The sequence below is a fragment of the Chlorella variabilis genome, assembly GCF_000147415.1.
Source record: "Chlorella variabilis unplaced genomic scaffold CHLNCscaffold_5, whole genome shotgun sequence".
NCBI classification, from domain to species: domain Eukaryota; kingdom Viridiplantae; phylum Chlorophyta; class Trebouxiophyceae; order Chlorellales; family Chlorellaceae; genus Chlorella; species Chlorella variabilis.
This window is the reverse complement of record NW_005435083.1, coordinates 1804364-1821382: the sequence shown is the minus strand read 5'-3', so window position 1 is coordinate 1821382 and position 17019 is coordinate 1804364. Positions and strand designations below refer to the sequence as shown.

The window sequence follows — 17019 nt, the reverse complement described above, 5'->3', positions numbered from 1 at the left end:
TGGGGGGGGGCGCTTGGCGGGCGGCGGCGGCTTTGGCGGCGGCTTGCCCGGAGGCGGCCGCTTCCTGCAGAGACAACAACGAGCGAGCTGCAGCTGAGCCACACAAGGCAGAGGAGAGCTCTGCGGCAGGCAGGGCAGGCCCACAACCCGCGGCACAACCTACATTCCAGGCAGCGCAGGGCAGGGCATGGCAACCCGCGGCACGGCAAACACCAGGCAGGCCGCTCACGCTGGCGGCGGCGACTTGATTGGGGGCGGCGGCTTGGAGGGCTTTGGTGGCGGGGGTGGCGAGCGCCTGCGGGAGACACATGCCAGTGCCAGGTCAGCACCGCAGCAGGCACAGCGGGGCATGCTTTGCTGCGCTGCCAGGCGTGGCTGCCCGGCACACATCCAGAGCTGGGCTGCGTGCTTACGTGGGGGGTGGTGGCTTTGGATTTGGCGGCGAGCGCACGCGCGGGGGCGGCTTGGTTGGCGGCGGCGACTTGCTGCAGCAGCGGGCGGAGCAGGCAGCAGGGCCGAGCGGTCAGGGTGGGGGTGGCCTAGAGGAGGGGTCCACAGGCTGGGGTGTGCAGCAGGCGAATGCAGGCGCTGTCCTGGGTGGCACGCCGCCGGCCATCAGCCAGACAACTCACAAGGGGGGTGGCGGGCGAGGGGACGGCGGCGGCTTTGGCGGCGGCCTGAACGGCGGCGGCGGCTTCACCGGCGGCGGCGACTTGATGGGCGGCGGCGGCTTGAACGGAGGTGGCGGCTTGCTGCATTTATAGAGGACAGTATAGCAATGTTCAAGACGGGTGGGGGTGGGCAGGCTGGCAGGTGAGACTGCGCAAGCTGCCACGCACACTGGCCCGTCCCCGGTCCACTCATCCACCCACCCACCCACCCACACCCACACATACACACACACACACTCACGTGGGCGGCGGCGGCCTGGGAGAGGGCGGCGGGTTGGGCGGCGGGCGGAAGGGAGGGGGCGGCTTCACCGGCGGCGGCGACTTGAAAGGCGGCGGCGGCCGGGGTGAAGGCTTGGGCCGTGGCGGCGGCTTGAAGGGCTGCAAGCAAGATGGGGAGGGGCCTATGGTCGGTGCACCAGCCAGCTGCGGCAGGCCCAGCCAGCGCCAACGGCGGCAGCCAGGCACAGCCCCACACCAGCGCCGCCCCGTGGGATGGAGCCCTGCAGCAGCCAGGCGTGTGCAGCGGCGCGCACCGGAGGAGGCTTGGGCGGCGGGCTCGGCCTGGGCGGCGGCTTGGGCCTGGGCGGCGGCGAGGGCGGCGAGGGCGGAGGCCGCGGGGGCGGCCTGGGGCTGCAAGCAGAGCAGAAGGAGGGAGGGAGCGCGCTGTGTGAGGCACAACTTGCGGGCACACGCTGGTGGCTGGTGCATTCACGCAGCATCGGGCGCCTCCTGCCGTCGTGCTTTGGCGCTTCCGCCTGCGGTCCTACCTGGGCGGTGACGGAGGCTTTGGTGGGGGTCGGGGAGGCTTGGGAGGCTGCGGCGGGGATGGCGGCGGCCAGGGCGGGCGGGGAGGAGGGCGCGGCGGGGGCGGCGGCGGCCGCGGCCTCGGCGGCGGCCTAGGCGGCCGGAATGGCGGCGGAGGCCTCGCCGGCGGCGGCGACTTGGCCGGCGGCGGGTTGGACGGCGGCGGGGCGGGGGGGTCTGCCGCGCCTCCTCCATCCGAGGCCCCAGGGGCAGGAGCATCAGCCGGCGTCGGCGCCCCGACCGGTGCCGCTGCCGGCGCCGTGCCCGGTGCTGCGCCCGGTGCCGCGCCCGGCGCCGCTGCCGGCCCTGCTCCCGGCGCGCTTGCGGCCGCCGCGATGAGCAGCCTGGGCACCAGCAGGGGGTGGCCCTCTGCGTCTACGGGCTCGTAGCCAGGGTTGTGTGGGGCATAGTAATAGGCGGCAGGAGCATAGGGCTCATGACCTGCCTCCTGCTGGTAGTACGGCTCGTCGCCCAGCAGCTCCGGCATGCCGCGCCCCACGCCCTCCCCCTCAATCAACAGCCGCGGCGCGCTGAGCAGGCGCCGGCGCCGCCGCCGCTGCACCGAGCGCGACGCCGCGGGCTCATCGCCTGCATCGTCTGCCGCCGCCGCCGCTTCGGCGACGGAGGCCGGGGCCGGCTGGATGAGCAGCCAGTCCTGCAGGGCGCCCTCCGCGCCCAGCGGCAAGAGCTGGGAGCGGCCGTCCTCGCAGCTGGCCTGCGGCAGGCAGGCGAGGCGGGAGGCGGCGGCACGTCAGCTGGAAGGCCACGGCATGCATAGACGATGCTGCACGCATGCATGCTGCAGCGTGGTGAAGATGAAGCGACTGCCAGACGCAGCCTGCATGTGCGTGTGCTAGCGCCCGACCAAGCTGCCCACACAGCTGGCGGCGTCCCCACGGGGCCCCACCTTCAAGCTAAGGTATTGGGTCGGGCAGGCCAGGCTGCGTATGCGCTGCCTGCTGCCGACCGTGCTAAGTTCCCACAGTGCCAGCGACTGTTCAGGAGGCGCCTCGCCCGGCAGGAACACCGGAGCAGCGCGGCCGCACTGCAGCGCTGCCAGGTAGCGGCGGGCGCACGCCGTGCGTCCCACAGCCTGCGCAGCAGATGCGGCATGTGTGGGTGAGGTTAAGCATGCACCAAGCGAGCCCACCATGCCTGTCCGAATCGCAGCACATGAGCAGCCAGGGCAGCAAGCGCCGCACCTGGATGATGACTGCAGTGGCGCCGCTGCTGCCGCCGCCGCCGCCGCCGCTGCCGGCGGGGCGGACGCTAAACTGCTGCACATCCCGTGGCAGCCGCAGCTCCGCGCCCAGCGGCGCAGCGCTGCCGCATTGGTCGGAGTCTAGAAAGCCTGCAGCAGCCAGCAGGCCTGGTCCACAGCTCAGGAGGGGAGCTGCCTGCATTCTCTCGGTACCGCCCCCCCTTGCAGCTTCTACCGCCGCCCCGCCGGCGCAGGTGGGCACGCCCAGCACTAGCTGGCGCTGCCCAGTCCGGTCTCCCACCTCCATCTTGGCAACTGGCACGCCCGCTGGCCAGCCGCAAGCGCACAATCCTCTCCCCCAGGACTTGGGCATCCGCGGCCCACAGCAGCAGCAGCAGCAGTGGCTGGACCAGCACCACAGCCCGACTCATGGCGACCCTCCCCATCGGGGGGCAGGGAACGTAGCGCACATGGCGCCGCTGCTGCTTTTCCAGCCCCCCACGGGCTTTCCTCCCGGTTCGGGCGGCCTTCCCCGCCAATCTGGGGCACCAATGAGCCGAACGAGCAACCCATGATCTCATTCAACCCAGCCCAAGCTCTCCACGGGCTCCAGTTCCCGCTCAGGCGCCCTGGGGAGGAATTTCCACTACATGCCCAAGCGATTTGCTGTTGCCTGCAGCTTGCAGCTCAGCCTGCGAGCCCATTAGTCGATGCACGCCGTGTTCACGGCAGCTGGGCCTGTTTGCCTCCACAGGAGCTGAGGGGATGTTGCCGGCGGGACAGCAAAGGGCAAAGCGCCGCCGCGCCGGCAGCGGCGGAGCCAGCACTCTCGCTGCGCCTCCTACGGTTGGCTGCAGCGTCTCAGAAAGGGACAACTCAGCTGCAGTTGTATCAAAAGCGAAATGTAAGAAGCAGGCGCACTGCTGATTTGATTCACTCTGCCGCATGCTGGCCCTCCCCACTGCTGGGCTGGGCTCCCTGCTGAGGGTCGGGGGAGGCAACATAGAGCGACTGTGGCCGCAGACAGCGTTGAAAAAACTGCACGTATGATTCAAGGAGGAAGAAACCACGGGGGAAGGAAAGGAGTGGGTGCAGACATGAAACCCCATGCCTGCCTTGGCAGAGGCCGCAGCTGGCTTAGCAGCGGGCACCATGGCGACGGCACAGAGTGCCTTTGAGAAGAGGGAGCGTGCTGCTGAGGAGGTGTTCTTCAGGCAGGCGAGGAACCCCGCCTTGGATGGTTGCTGGCAGACTCTCAGGCAGCGTCCAAGGCTGCTTGGCCTGGCCCAAGCTCCGCAGAGGCGGGTGGTGCTGCCGCCAGCCGCCGTGCTGCCTGCCGGCACGCGACTCTGCTGCAGGAGGAGAGGCTGTCTATGCTCAAACGCCTGGAGAAGCTAGTGGCACAGGTGAACAACACATGTAAGGGAAGCTCAGGTTGGAGGCTGGGTGCAGGGCTGGGGCTCACTCGTCCCGCTTGCGTGCGGCCCACCGGCCACCGAGCAGGGGAGGCTGGATGCCAGCGTGCTTGATGAGGTGAAGAAGGCCACCTCACCCGACGTGCACCATGCAACAGGCAAGCAGCCCTCCAGCTGGCGCCAGGGCATTGTTGTGGGTAGGGCCAGCACGGGGTACCCATGGCCTGCCTGCACACAAGCCTGCAAGGTGACGCGCGCGCATCTGGTGGTGGTGCTTGCAGGCGTGGAGGTGTCGCCGGGAGTATTCAAGGATGTGCCCGGCGAGGTGGCGGCACGCACCGAGTACGTCTATGCCCACACGCCTGGCAAGGCGCCACGTAAGCTCCTAGCTGCGCGCAGCTGCTGCCATGCATGCATGTGCACGGCGTTTGCGTCGCGGGCAGCGGGTGCTTTGCGCCGCCCGCCAGATGCAACGAAGAAGCCGCGGCGGCCGTGTGGCCTGCAGTTCCCAAGCCATCAGAGACGGAGCGGATGAAGACTGGGATCCACGTGGACATGGGGCCCTCCAGGTGTGGTGGGGGAATAAAGGTGGGGCATGGCGGTGGCGGGAGCAGGCAGGCTGGGCAATCCGGTACGGAGCGGCTGTAGTGCAGCGGTTTGAGGATGAGGCGGCCAGCCCCGGGGGGCGCTGCTGTCCTGATGCGCTGCGCACGCGAACTGCACGTGTGGTGGCGCTGCCCCCACGCCCTCTGTATCCTGTTGTGGCAGGTGGAATCCTGATGGTGGGGAGTCCATCTTCAGCCTGACAGAGCGCTTGGCAGAGGGGCCAGCCAAGGTGAGGTGCAGCTGAACAGAGCCGCCCCCTCTGGGCATCTGGGTGAACGGCTACTGCTGCCTGCTGCTGGTGCAGGTGCAGGCGCTGCCGCCGCACGAGGCGGCGCGGCTGGCCAGGATCCAGGCTGCAGCTGGCGGTGTGCAAGTGCCGACCCTGTTTGGCTACAAGTGAGTTGAAGAGCATGCTGCCTGCGCGCAGCCCGCAACTGCTCCCCAGTCAGCAGCATGGCAGTGCATGCTCTTCAGGGGTACAGATCGAGAACACACTGGCTCGTTGCTTGGCTGCTACACATGATCCCTGCTGCCCTGCCTGCAGGCTGGAGCCGCACGCATCCCGCCGCACTTTCTTCCTGGGCTCGCTGCTGGCCATCGGTGGCACCGCTGCGCTGGTGGCAGCTTCTGGTGGGCGCTTGGTGGGCGCTGCGCCCTCTGCTATAAAGCCCTCCACCGCGCCTGCTGCGCCGTGAGCAGCTGCAGGACCAATCCAGCTCCCGCCTGTGCGCCTGCACCTGTGCTGCAGCACGCGGGCTGGGCCCCGGCGCGGGCGGCCCCGCGGAGGAGGCGGGCGGCAGGGCAGCTGGCACGTACAGGTGGGCTGGGTGGCTGGGCGCAGGGTGAGCTGCAAGCAACCCCTGTGCAGCTGTCTTCACCTTGCCTCCTCCAAGCCTGTATGCTGCCCATCCCTCCCTGCCCGCAGCCCCATGGGCGAGCGCCTGGCCGGCATCTTTCTGCCCTGGCGCACCCGGGTGGCTGGGCACAGGGTGAGCTGCTTGGGAGGAGGGGGCAGGCATAATAGGCACATTCTGGATGTGCAGGGAGGCTGCTTAGGGGCCTACGGCCCGCCCCTTGCTGCCAGCAGCCTGCCATTGCTGCCTGCATGATGTGGCCGTCCCGCCGCTGCAGGCCAGCCGTGCCGAGGTGGAGGCAGAGCACGGCGAGTTTGTGCGCCGCCTGAAGCAGCGCATGGTGGAGGGCAGGGCCTGAGGCGGTGGCGGCGATGGAGGGCCAGGCGAGGCCGGGCCACCGCCCTGTCGGGAGGAGCGCACTTGTTGTGACGCACGGCGGCATGAGGGGACACCGTGGCGTGGCAGCCATCACTGGAGAGGCCGTTACTACAGCCAGCCTGTGGAGTTTCCAAGCACCACCCGCTTCAGGGCCGGATGACCTCCCAGCTGGGCAGCAGTCTGTCTGCAATGTGTTTGCTGTGTGCAATGAATCAAAATTGGCAGTTGTGAACAGGTCGGAAGGTGGGCAGAGAGTGACATATGGAGGTGGGAAGCAGCGCAACATAGCTGCTAGCCGCACTCCTGCTGGCCGCCGTGCAAGCTGCCGCCGTCCGCGTCGCCGCTGTCTGCGCTGGCGGTGGCGCTGCGCAGGATCTGTGCCAGGTGGTGCTGCACGAGGTCATCGTACCGCATGTACCGCCTCTCAAAGTGTACCTCCTGCAGGTACAGGTCCATGGCAGCCTGCGCATCCTCCCTGCACCGCCACCAGGCAGCAGCAGCAGCAACAGACACAAGTCAGGGCAGGGCTGCTGGGGCGCTACTGCTGCACCAAATGCCAGCGTCCCATCGCAGGACGAAAGCCAGCGCTGCACCAAGGCACGCTGCTCAAGCCCGCTCGCCTCGGGCTGTGCCTGCGGCCGCTGCGCTGGATGTCCCGCCCCAGCTTCTCGGCGGACAGCTGGCGCAGCTTGCGCCCGGCGCCGCGCCGCCCCTGCAGCTCCCTGCACTGCCAAGCGAGCCGGCGGGCAGCGCCATGGGCAGCGCTATGAGCAGCCGGCACGCTGCTGCTGGGGCACATCGCATGCAGCGCAGGCGCGGCACAGGGAGCCAGGCACAGGGCGGGTGCGCCCACCACCGTCCCGCAGAGAAGCGCCCTGACCGCTGCTTGCCTGTACCGCAGCGTGTCCCGCACGTCTGAGGCGGGGTGGGCCAGCGCCAGTGCCGCCAGGTCTTTGCTGAGGTGGTGCCCCACCAGGATGCGCCCCGCCAGCAGCGCCGCCAGCCGGGCCCGCACCTCGCCCAGCGGCGGTGCGTGCTGCCACAGGGGGGGCGGCAAGCCGCCCACGTGGCGCCAGCGCTGCGCCGGCAGCTCGCTCTCTGCGTGCGCACGCAAAGCAGCAGGGGGCGGGCCTTCAACAAAGCGTGCAGCAAACTTCAAGACAGCAGGCGTCAGTGCGCGTGTGCATGTACCGTACTGTACCGCACCGCATTGCAGGCGCGGCGGCCAGCCATGCAGCCCAGCCAGCATGCCTGCTTGCCGGCTGGAGGAGCTGCCCGCTGGCTGCCACTCCCGCCCGCTGGCCAGGCCAGGCCAGGTGCTACGGCCGCGGGCCGACGCGCACCCAGAGGGTTGCAGCGCTCGTACAGCAGCACGCGCCCGCCAGCATCCACGGCGCACACCTCTGCCGGCAGGCTGATGTGGCGCCAGCGTGGCGGCAGCGCCAGGTGCGTGTACTCCACATCCAGCCCCACCAGCAGCTCCACCTCCTGCCGCAGCCGGCTGGCTGGCGGCTCCCCTGGTGGCGCGGCGCCTGCTGCCACCGCCGCCGCCGATTCTGCTGCTGCTGCTGCTGGGACTGTTGACGGGTCTGCAAGGGGCGGCGCTGCTGGGGCCGACCCTCCCGCGGCCTCTGCTCCTTGCGGCCCTGCTGCTGCTCTGCACCGCCGGCGCGGTGCCCACCGCCGTGCGTACTGCTGCGGCGGCGGCGGCAGCGGCAGGCCTAAACCTGGGGAGCATCTCCTCCCTAGCTGTGCCACTGCTGTTCCAGCACACCGTGGGCCGCCCAACGACGGGACACAGGCCCAGGTGCCAGCTGCTGCTGCCGCCGTGGCCATACCGGCGCTACTGAGACTTGCGGCTTGTGGCGGGTGCTGGCAGGGGCGGCTCTAGCCACGCCGCGATGATAAAGGCGGCCAGCACTATCTGCACCTGTCATCAGGCAACAAGAGGAGCCAAGCAGGGCTCGGTCAGAGGCAACAGTCCCCTGCCCAAGCAGGCGGCGGCGGCGGCGGCGGCGGCGCACGATCGGGCCGCTCACTCCAAGCACGGCCAGGGTGCCCGCCACCACCACGCGGTGCTCCTCAAGCAGCTCTGCGCCCAGAAGAGGCTGCAGCAGCCCGTCCAGGCGCCCTTGATAGGCCGAGGAGAAGGTCGAGAGGGGGAGCGCCACCATCAACAGCGAGAACACGAGTAGCGTGCCCAGCCCCATACTGCTCGCATGATATGGTGCCCTGGAGTAGCAGCAGCGGGCGGAACACACGCAAGGTGTGTTGCCACCAGCTTGAGCGCCCGCCGCCCTGCACGGCATGCAAAGCGGCAGGCGAAGCGGCACCACGCGCTCAATGGTAGCCCCTGCGCGGCTAGCGTAGCTGTCCTGCTGCTAGGTTCTACGTATGTAGTATCAGGCGTGATGTGCCTGATTGTGGCAGGGGCAGTTACCAGTCTGATATCGACGCCCTACACCCGCTGCCGCTGGGCGGCACGCGCCACCGAGTGCAGTGGTTGGTGTAGCTGGCCACAGAGCGTGCACAGGGCAACCTCAAAGCACATCGTATAAGGAAGGTGGGGCAATTCTCAGTGACTCCAGGATCAGGGATACGCATGGCGGCGCCAGGCGGGAAAAAGGCGTCCTGGAGTTCACATGAGTTGAGCCTCCCTCGCCACCGCCACTCTGACCATCAGCCGCCATGGGCTCCGCCTTCTCCGCGCCTGTAATTAACGACGTCTCGACCTGCCTCGAGGGCGCGCCGTCTTACAAAAATTCTCAGCATGCGCCAGAGCTTCCAGAAAACTTCAAGAAGGTGAGCACACGCAGGAGAGATTTCAGCGAAGCCGCGTTGGTGGACCTGGGAGCCTGGCGGCGCACCCTGCTCGAGCGGCGGCTGGAGCCACGGCGGCGGGAGTGGTGGCGCCAGCTACTGCGTTGACCCTTCTCGACCGGCCGGACGTGCACTCCCACGCCGCGCAGGCGATCATCAAGCACTACCCACACCTCAAGCCCGTGGTTGTGCCCGGCGGCCACCTGGAGGATGTGTTTGCCGCCGCAAAGAAGGCGACCGAGCAGCTGAGAGGGGCGCGGATAGTGTATGAGGATGAACATGGCGGGGTGCTGGAGCTGGTGGACGTCACGCCACTGCTGAAGTTCAAGGACGACGTCGTGATCAGGTGGGCGGGCGCCGCCTGCCGCGGCTGATGCGTAGCGCAGTGTTGCACGTTGTCGACAGGGCGCCTCCCTTGCCAGGCCCGTGCTGCCTGCTTCTGTCCAACCCTTGGTATTCCCTGGCCGCGCTGCAGGGTGCAGCAGAAAGGCGGCGACGTGGTGGTGGATGTGCGGTCGGCGTCACGGCTTGGGAAGGGGGACCTTGGGGCCAATGCCGCGCGGATAGCAAAGTACCTGGCGGCGCTACGGGCATTGCTAGGGCAAAGCAACGACAGTTGAGGAAGTGGCAGCAGCAGCGGCGTGCTGGGGCTGTTACATGGCATCCGTGCTGACAGCTCAAAAACAAAATGAATCGACTCAAAACGGGAATCCCACTTATCCCATCCATTTAAGCGGTTACAGGTGCAAATGTTGTGAGGTTTATTAGTGAGACACATGAATTGAGAGTACACGAGCCGTGAGCGGTAAAGAAAAGCGTTCACCCACGAATGCCAAGCAGGGGGATGGGCCTCTGGCGGGATGCAAACAAAATTGTCAAGCTGGAAAAGTGTGCGGCTCTTGCGCGCTCGTTACTTCGGGTTGGTTGGATGGGGATGTGGCTGGGTGGACGAGACAGGCCAGGCGCAGGGTGCCAGGGGCAGGGGCAGGGTGCAGAGGACGGCGCTGCAGCTGCTCTCCTCCTGCCATCCAGCTGCTGGCGCCGCGCCCGCGGCTCACCAGCGCTTCACCATCGAAAACACCATCTGCAGCATCTCCAGTGGGCTGCCTTGCCGGTTCCTGCGCGCGCGCAGCTGCTCCACGGGCGTCTGCGGCTCGGCAGCCTGCGGCGTGGCGGCCGCCAGCGCGGAGCGCCACCCCACCAGCAGCACGCCGTTGACGGCCATGGAGACGGCGATGAAGGAGGGGTCTGGAAGGTAGCCGCGGGTGGCGGAGCGCAGCAGAAGGCCCGCCGGGATGCCCAGGGCCCAGGTCTTGGCGGCCGCTGCAGCCGCTGCCCCCGTGTCGCCGCCCTGCGCCGCCTTGCCGTAGCCGCCCAGCAGCCAGCCGGAGGCCAGGCAGCCGGCGATGAAGGGCCAGGCGGTGCCAAAGGCCGCGCCCAGGCTGATGGTCTCTCCGTGGCTCACCCGACCAATGGTGGCAAACAGCAGCAGCACGGCAACATCGCCGCCCGCCAGCAGCGCCACACGCCTGCAGCGAGGAGGACACAGGCTAGCAATGGGTCGGCTGGCACCAACAGAAGACTGAACTCCGATCCCGCTGCCGACGCTAACCGGCACGCCTGCCTGCGGCGAGCAGCAGCGGCGGCGGCAGTGCTTTCTTTCTCACCCCCAGTTGTCGGGTGTGTCGCCACTGTCCAGTGCCACCACACCCGAGAACCGCGACTCGCCCAGCGTCTCCACGCGCTCAATCTGCGGCCGGCAACAGGGGTGTGCTTGGGCAGGAGGCCAGGGGCGGCAGGCAATGGGTGCCAGGCCACTTGGGGATGGTGAGAGCCAACACTGGCTGGGCAAGCAAGCTCTGGGCCACACCTGGACGTTGTCGCCGTAGGGCGAGGGCGGTGGCACGCGGACACGCGGCTGGGGCGGCACCCGCACGGAAGGCGTCGGAGCCGCCTGCGGCGGCGGCGGCGCCGAGGCGGAGGCCTCCCCCTGCTGCTGTCGCTCCCCCTCGGCCACAATTAGCCGCCTGGGGGCCACGTGCACCGCCCTGGCCTGCCTGGCTGCCCCCGAGAGGGCGCTGCCCAGCAGGGCGCGAGAGCTGCACTGCAACGCTGCGCGCATGGCGTCGGGATGGGGCTGCTGCTACCTGCAGTGATTCAAGAATGCGCCAGGGTTTTTGATCGGGCGGGCGATGAGGCAGCCACAGCCCCGAGGCGGGGAGGGCAGAATGACCCCGGCCGCATGCCGAGTGCAAGGGGGGGCGCCCCGCCTGCCCAGGCCTCTTCAGAAGGCACGTAGAGGGGTGTCTTCTAATCAGGACGCGGAGAACGTCTCTGGAGGTGAGAGCGCCAAGCGCGATGGCCAGCGGCGGCCTCAGCAGCGCGGCAGCGATCACGGGGCAGCAGAAGGACAGCACATGCCGAAAGGACGCGGCAGGGAGGGCCCCAGGCCCCGCACCGGCGTCATGCCAGGCGCCATGCAGGGCAGGCAGCAGCAGGGCAGCCAGGGGGGCACACCAACACGGTTTCAGCTGCAGCCTACATCCCCATTTATGCCCAGCACCGGCAGGGGCCGCCGTCGCAGCCACCTCTCTCCCTTTGGGCACGGGCCCTCTCTGGCGCTGCTGCTGCCCCGTTTCTCAGCCGTGGGGCTGCCGCATCCTGCTTCCGCTCTCGAGTCACGCCCATCACGCCGGCCCATGCGTCTATGGGTCCATGCGCCCCCGCCCGCACTTCTGTCGCCGCCGCTCCCGCCTCTTTCCCTATTCTTTTTTCCCCGTCGAGCGCAGTTCAGCAGCAGCCAGGCAGCAGCAAGGAGCAGGCAGCAATCCTCAGCGCCCAGCCAGCCAGCGCAGCAGCCTGGACCCGCCGGCGTTGCTGCCCTCCAGCATGTCGCCTGGCTGCATCACCGACCGCCCCGCTGCCTGCCTGCGCCGCCCCGTGCTTGCAGGGCAGCCGCCATGCCGTCCATTGGCTTCTACCGCAACTATGGCAAGACCTTCAAGAAGCCGCGGCGCCCGTTTGAGAAGGAGCGGCTGGATGCCGAGCTGAAGGTGGTGGGCGAGTTTGGGCTGCGCAACAAGCGCGAGCTGTGGCGCGTGCAGATGGTGCTGTCCAAGCTGCGCGCCCGCGCCCGCGACCTGCTCACCCTGGACGAGAAGGACCCCAAGTGAGCGGCGGCAGGCGGGCCTCAGGGGAGGGGAGGGGATGGCCCGGAGGGGCCCCCGGTCGGGGCGGAGGGGCGGGAAGGAGGCAGCAAGGCGGATGCGGTGTGCCACGGCACCGCTGCGCTCCCACGCGGCACACGCGCACGAAGTGCGACTGTCAGCCTGCGATGCACGGATGCTGGGACAGCGTGGCAGCCGCGGCGGGGCTTGCTGCGCCCGCGGCCCCGGCAGCGGCGCTGTGGAGGGGCAGCCACCAGGCCAGGGGCAGCAGCTGGGAGCGGGGCATGCCGCACCCATTGCAGCTGGTGCAGCGATTCGCGGCCAGCAGGCATGTTGGGCCATGTTGGGCTGCAGCTTGGTGCTCAGGCGCACCAGCACCCAGCCACCCCATGGTCCAGGCAGCCTGGCAAGCACAGGGTCTAGCGTGCCGCCGCGGCCCTGCCCACGATGCTGGCACACTCGCACGGATGGGGAGCGGCTGGCAGCAGATGGCGCGCTTCCGTCTCCCTCCCTCTGCGGGCCCACCCACGCCAGCGCCAGCCAGCCCCCTAGCTGACCCCTCCCTGCCTCCCCCCTCCACACACCCCACCCCCTGCAGGCGCCTGTTTGAGGGCGAGGCCCTGCTGCGCCGCATGTACCGCTACGGCTTCCTGGATGAGAGCCAGAACAAGCTGGATTACGTGCTGGCGCTGACGCCCGCAGACGTGCTGGAGCGCCGCCTGCAGGCGAGGCGCCGCCGCCCGCTCCCCTGCACCCATCCGCCGGCCGCTGCGCGGCCGCGGGCTGCTCGCGGCGCCGCCTGCCCGTGTCCGGCGCCGCCCGCGCCGCTGCTGTTTTCTTGCTCTCTGGCCGGAGCTGGCCGCTTGTTCGCTGACCGAGCCTGCGCACGGCCTGCCCACCCCTCCCCTGCTCCCCTCCTGCCCGCAGACGCTTGTGTTCAAGCTCGGCCTGGCCAAGAGCATCCACCACGCGCGCGTGCTCATCCGCCAGCGCCACATCCGCGTGGGCAAGCAGATTGTCAACATCCCCTCCTTCATGGTCCGCGTGGACAGCCAGGTGCGGCGGTGCAGCGGGCGGGGCGCAAGGGTTGGAGGGCGGGTGGTGGTTCAATCCCAAGGGGGCGCGCGTGGCATGCGAGTAGCTAGGCCCAGCTGCCTCCCTGTTGCTGGTGTGTAAATGCTGCGGCAGTGCCGTCACCCCATTGCTTCTCGCTGCCACCTCGGCTCACCCTGCCCTCTCCTGCCGCCCTCTGCCATCCGCGCGTGCCGCAGAAGCACATTGACTTTGCGCTCAACTCGCCCTTTGGCGGCGGCCGCCCCGGCCGCGTGAAGCGGAAGAGCCAGGCGTCCAAGGGCGGCGGCGGCGACGGCGAGGACGAGGAGTAGGCAGCTGCAGCCTGATGAGCCATCTGTCAGCTCGAGTGGAGTCCAGGGGGCGCGGCGCAGTGGCGGCGGCCCGCCGCCCGCGCACGCCCCCTGCGGCGGTGCTCAGGGCGCGCTGCTTGGTTGTGAGCGCGTGCCGGCCCGCCAACAAACGCAATTAGCGTGCTCCATGTGCAAATGACACGTTTAACACAACACCCGCAGAGGAAGGAAGAGGAAGGATGCAGCTCCCGAGGGGGGGCCGGCCCAGCGCGCGCAGCAGCGGTGGAATTAGAACTCATCCTCAGCTCGGTTGATTGCTTCGTTGTCCTCTCAGTGCATGCATGCCATCCCACAGCGGTGGATCACTTCCAGGCGCTGTTCGGCCGCAGCACAGCGTTTTGTCGGCGCCCCAGCCCGCCTGGGAGCTCCTCGCAACCTCTTGCAGCTTGCATCCCACCGTGCCTGACCAAAAGGGGCTGGGATGCAGGCAGATGAGGCGCAGGCTGTCAGCCTGCGCGACCTGGTGTTTGCTGCGGAGCAGGCGTACACAGCGGCGCGGGAGGCTGGGGCAGAAGCACAAGGGACCGAGGATCCAGCAGCAGCAGCCGAAAGCTCCCTGCTGCAGCTGGGCAGCCTGCTCTGCGTGACGGCCGGGTCGGCGCCCGCTGGCCGCCAGCAGGCCGACGCCCTGCTGCAGCAGTGCGCCAGCCGGCTGCACAACCTGTCGGTGCAGCAGCGCCAGAGCGATGCCAGGTGAGAAGACCTTAAGGGCCACTTTCGTGAAGGTGCAGCGGCGGCTGCCAGGCACGGATGTGGCACCGCACTGCGAAGCACCCGCCTCTCCCTCCCACCCTGCCTTTCACGCCGCTCCTTTGCCCGCCTGCAGGCGTGCACGCGTGGCGGAGCTGCTGAAGCAGGCCGGCTGCCCTGAAGGCTTCCGCTTCACCAACCCAGAGGGCTTTGACCTGGGAGCCAAGCTGCGGCAGAGCGAGCCGCACAAGCTACTGCTGAGCGGGCCGCTGCCCAGCCGGCCGGTGCAGCTGGCCCAGCCGTTGCCGCCTCAGCAGCTGCCGCCGCAGGAGCATGGGCCCGTGCCCGCAGCGCCTGGTGTGCTGGCTGAGCAGGCCAGCAACCAGCAAGCGCCGCCGGCTCGGCGCTCTGGGTTCCAGGTGCCAGCCGCCAAGCCCAGCCAGCCTGGCCACCAGCCCACCGCCCTGGATGCATTCCGCAAGGGGCAGCAGCAGCAGCAGCAGCAGGGGCCATCAGCACCGACGCAGGCGCCGGCGCGGCCGGCGCCGGATAGCCGGTGGGCCGCCAAGCTGCCGAGGCGGGCGCAGGATGCTCACGTGCACCAGAGCCGCAGGCACAGCAGCGAGGAGGAGGTTGTCAACTTGGATGGCAGCGGCAGCGGCGGGGAGGAGGAGCAGGAGCAGGGGAAGGGCATCCCCGGCTTCCAGACCGCCAGGAGCAAGCTGATTGCGGATGCGCACAGGAAGGGGCAGCAGTACAACCCCAGCCAGTTCGGCGGCGGCGGCGGAGGAGGAGGAGGGTGCGGCGTGCCCCGCCAGGGCCTGGCGCGCCCCGCGGCCGGCGGCCTGCGCCCCGCGGGGCTGCGCAAGACGGGTGCGGCAGGCTGGCGCGTGGGACAGCCGGCCCACAGGCCTGCCCTCTGGTCTGCCCTGCCCTGAGCCTTCTCACCGGGCTGCCCAGCCTCTGCTCGCCGCCCGCTCCCTGCCCCGTACGCTGCACAGGCGCCGGCGGCGCATTTGTGCCGCCGTACGTCAGGAAGGCTCTGGAGGCGCCAACCGGCGGCGGCGGCGGCGGCGGCGGCGGCGGCGGCGGCGAGGAGCAGGAGAGCCCGCTGTCGCTGCGCACCTTGGAAATCCTGCGCCTGGGTGGGCGCCTAGCGCCGCCATGCACACGGGCACGCACATGAACACGCACACGCACACGCGCATGAGCCTTTCCTGTCCTGCTGCCCCGCCTCCGCGTCCCCGCTGAACCCACCCATCCACCCTTGCCTGCGTGCTGCGCGCCGCCCGCCCGCCCTGCAGCCGCGGGCGACCCGCTGCCGGAGCCCCTGGCCAAGCTGGACCCCGCGCTGATTGAGAGTGTGTGCAGTGAGGTCATGGATTCGGGGGGCCAGCTGGGTGAGCGGCGCTGTGATTTGGGCGCTGCCCCCGCCCCCGCCTGCTGACGCTGCTGACGCTGCTGACGCTGCCAGCCAGCCAGCCGGCCAGCAGCCGAGCAGCCGAGCAGCCATGCATGTGCGTGTGCTCCACTCATGCCTTCAGGCCGGGCCATGCCGGCGTGCCCGCCCGGCTCCTGCCGCCCCGCCTTTCCTCCCACCGCTGCCCGCCCGCCTGGCGCCCTCCCCCCTGCTGCCGCAGACTGGAGCGACATTGCGGGGCAGCAGACCGCCAAGGACCTGATACAGGAGGTGGTGGTGTGGCCTGTCAAGAACCCGCAGCTGTTCACGGTGGGCTGGTGTAGGGTGGGGCTGGGGCTGCGCGGGTCGGCCGGCCGGCCGCAAGCGGGCCAGCGCAGCCGATGCCACATGGGCGCGGCACGCGGTGCGCCCATGGCAGTGTGCCATGGCAGTGTGCTTCCTGCCTCCGTGCATGCGTGCCTGCTTGCCTGCCTGCCTGCCTCACCTCCTGATCCTGGGCCCCGCCCTTTGCGCCCCGCCGCGCGGAGCAGGGCGCGCGCGCGCCCCCCAAGGGCATCCTGCTGTTTGGGCCCCCCGGCACCGGCAAGACGATGCTGGGAAAGGCCATCGCCACCAACATCTCAGCCGTCTTCTTCTCCATCTCAGCCTCCTCCCTGGTGTCCAAGTGGATGGGGGAGGGGGAGCGCCTGGTGCGCGCGCTGTTTGCGGTGGCCGCCCACGTGGCGCCAGCTGTCATCTTCATCGACGAAGTCGACTCGCTGCTGTCGGCCCGCAAGAGCGACGGTGGGCGACGGGGCGGCGTACGGGGCTGGTGGGGCTGCGTGTGGCGGGGCGCGGCCCTGAGCAGCGGCAGCGGCGCATGCCGCTCCACCCCTGCTGGAACGCAGGCAGCGCGGCGGCAGCTTGGGTGGCGGCACCCTGCCTCCCCCCTCCAGCTGCTCCCCATCCCGCCCCGCCCCAGCCTTGCCCCCCGCTGCCCCCCGCTGCCGCCCTTGCCCTCCCGCGGTCCTGCTTCCGGAGGCGGGCCTTCCCTTGCCCACAGGGCCAGCCTGCCAGCCCGCCTGCAACAGCCACCTCACCGCAAGCTGCTGGCCTGCCGACGCCCGCAGGCGAGCACGAGTCCATGCGGCGCCTCAAGACGGAGATACTGGTGCAGATGGAAGGCATAGACCCGGCGCGGGCCGACCGCCGCGTGCTGCTCATCGGCGCCACCAACCGGCCCGAGGAGCTGGACGAAGCGGCGCGCCGCCGCATGCCCAAGCAGCTCTACATCCCGCTCCCAGACGCAGGCGCGGACGGGGCTGGCCGGCCGGCCGGCTGGCTGGCTGGCTGGCACTGCTGCTGTCGTGGGCGAGCCGCAGCTCCAAGCATCGTGCACTCCTGCTCCCGCCTTTGCCCGCGGTGCCGGTGGTGGGCAGCTGCGGGGCGGCGGAGGGCCTGCAGGGTGGTTTGCGCTGCCTGTGGCAGCCTGTGACCACCTGCCGCCCGCCGCCGTGCTGGCCGCCCCCGGCCCTGCGTGCGGAGGGGGGGGACGGGGCGATCGACGGGTGTCGCTGAGCAGGGCAGAGA

The 17019-nt window shown here is 69.7% G+C and overlaps 6 protein-coding genes across 6 annotated transcripts in view; 3 read left to right on the top strand and 3 right to left on the bottom strand.

Moving 5' to 3' along the window:
• Nucleotides 1-3107, bottom strand: part of CHLNCDRAFT_143221 (hypothetical protein) — a gene marked incomplete at both ends in the record, with an annotated part of 5185 nt that extends 2078 nt beyond the window's left edge. The window contains 10 exons of the mRNA XM_005849609.1: nucleotides 230-295; nucleotides 414-485; nucleotides 633-752; nucleotides 913-1049; nucleotides 1205-1301; nucleotides 1439-1567; nucleotides 1717-2190; nucleotides 2383-2568; nucleotides 2678-2826; nucleotides 2978-3107. Coding sequence (XP_005849671.1) covers nucleotides 230-295; nucleotides 414-485; nucleotides 633-752; nucleotides 913-1049; nucleotides 1205-1301; nucleotides 1439-1567; nucleotides 1717-2190; nucleotides 2383-2568; nucleotides 2678-2826; nucleotides 2978-3107 — 1560 coding nt within the window. The remainder of the gene's footprint in view (nucleotides 1-229; nucleotides 296-413; nucleotides 486-632; nucleotides 753-912; nucleotides 1050-1204; nucleotides 1302-1438; nucleotides 1568-1716; nucleotides 2191-2382; nucleotides 2569-2677; nucleotides 2827-2977) is intronic.
• Nucleotides 3108-6220: 3113 nt separating this feature from the next.
• Nucleotides 6221-8139, bottom strand: CHLNCDRAFT_143219 (hypothetical protein; the record flags this gene model as incomplete). The annotated part of the gene is made up of 6 exons (XM_005849608.1): nucleotides 6221-6404; nucleotides 6523-6651; nucleotides 6826-7027; nucleotides 7273-7586; nucleotides 7777-7859; nucleotides 7969-8139. The coding sequence occupies 6 exons, from the start codon at nucleotides 8137-8139 to the stop codon at nucleotides 6221-6223; spliced, it is 1083 nt and encodes a 360-aa protein (XP_005849670.1).
• A 478-nt stretch (nucleotides 8140-8617) lies between these two features.
• On the top strand, nucleotides 8618-9369 carry CHLNCDRAFT_143218 (hypothetical protein; the record flags this gene model as incomplete). Its single annotated transcript, XM_005849856.1, has 3 exons — nucleotides 8618-8731; nucleotides 8899-9095; nucleotides 9225-9369. The coding sequence occupies 3 exons, from the start codon at nucleotides 8618-8620 to the stop codon at nucleotides 9367-9369; spliced, it is 456 nt and encodes a 151-aa protein (XP_005849918.1).
• A 434-nt stretch (nucleotides 9370-9803) lies between these two features.
• On the bottom strand, nucleotides 9804-10871 carry CHLNCDRAFT_143217 (hypothetical protein; the record flags this gene model as incomplete). The annotated part of the gene is made up of 3 exons (XM_005849607.1): nucleotides 9804-10278; nucleotides 10417-10499; nucleotides 10620-10871. The coding sequence occupies 3 exons, from the start codon at nucleotides 10869-10871 to the stop codon at nucleotides 9804-9806; spliced, it is 810 nt and encodes a 269-aa protein (XP_005849669.1).
• A 169-nt stretch (nucleotides 10872-11040) lies between these two features.
• Nucleotides 11041-13301, top strand: CHLNCDRAFT_56085 (hypothetical protein; the record flags this gene model as incomplete). The annotated part of the gene is made up of 5 exons (XM_005849855.1): nucleotides 11041-11089; nucleotides 11700-11918; nucleotides 12515-12641; nucleotides 12844-12972; nucleotides 13188-13301. Exons 2-5 carry the CDS (start codon nucleotides 11710-11712, stop codon nucleotides 13299-13301), a joined length of 579 nt encoding a protein of 192 aa, XP_005849917.1. The 5' UTR covers nucleotides 11041-11089; nucleotides 11700-11709.
• Nucleotides 13302-15672: 2371 nt separating this feature from the next.
• CHLNCDRAFT_11182 (hypothetical protein) lies at nucleotides 15673-16735 on the top strand (the record flags this gene model as incomplete). The annotated part of the gene is made up of 3 exons (XM_005849854.1): nucleotides 15673-15759; nucleotides 15978-16233; nucleotides 16560-16735. Coding segments are annotated over 3 exons (519 nt in total), but the record flags the coding sequence as incomplete, so codon positions are not given.
• Between the last annotated feature and the right edge of the window lie 284 nt (nucleotides 16736-17019).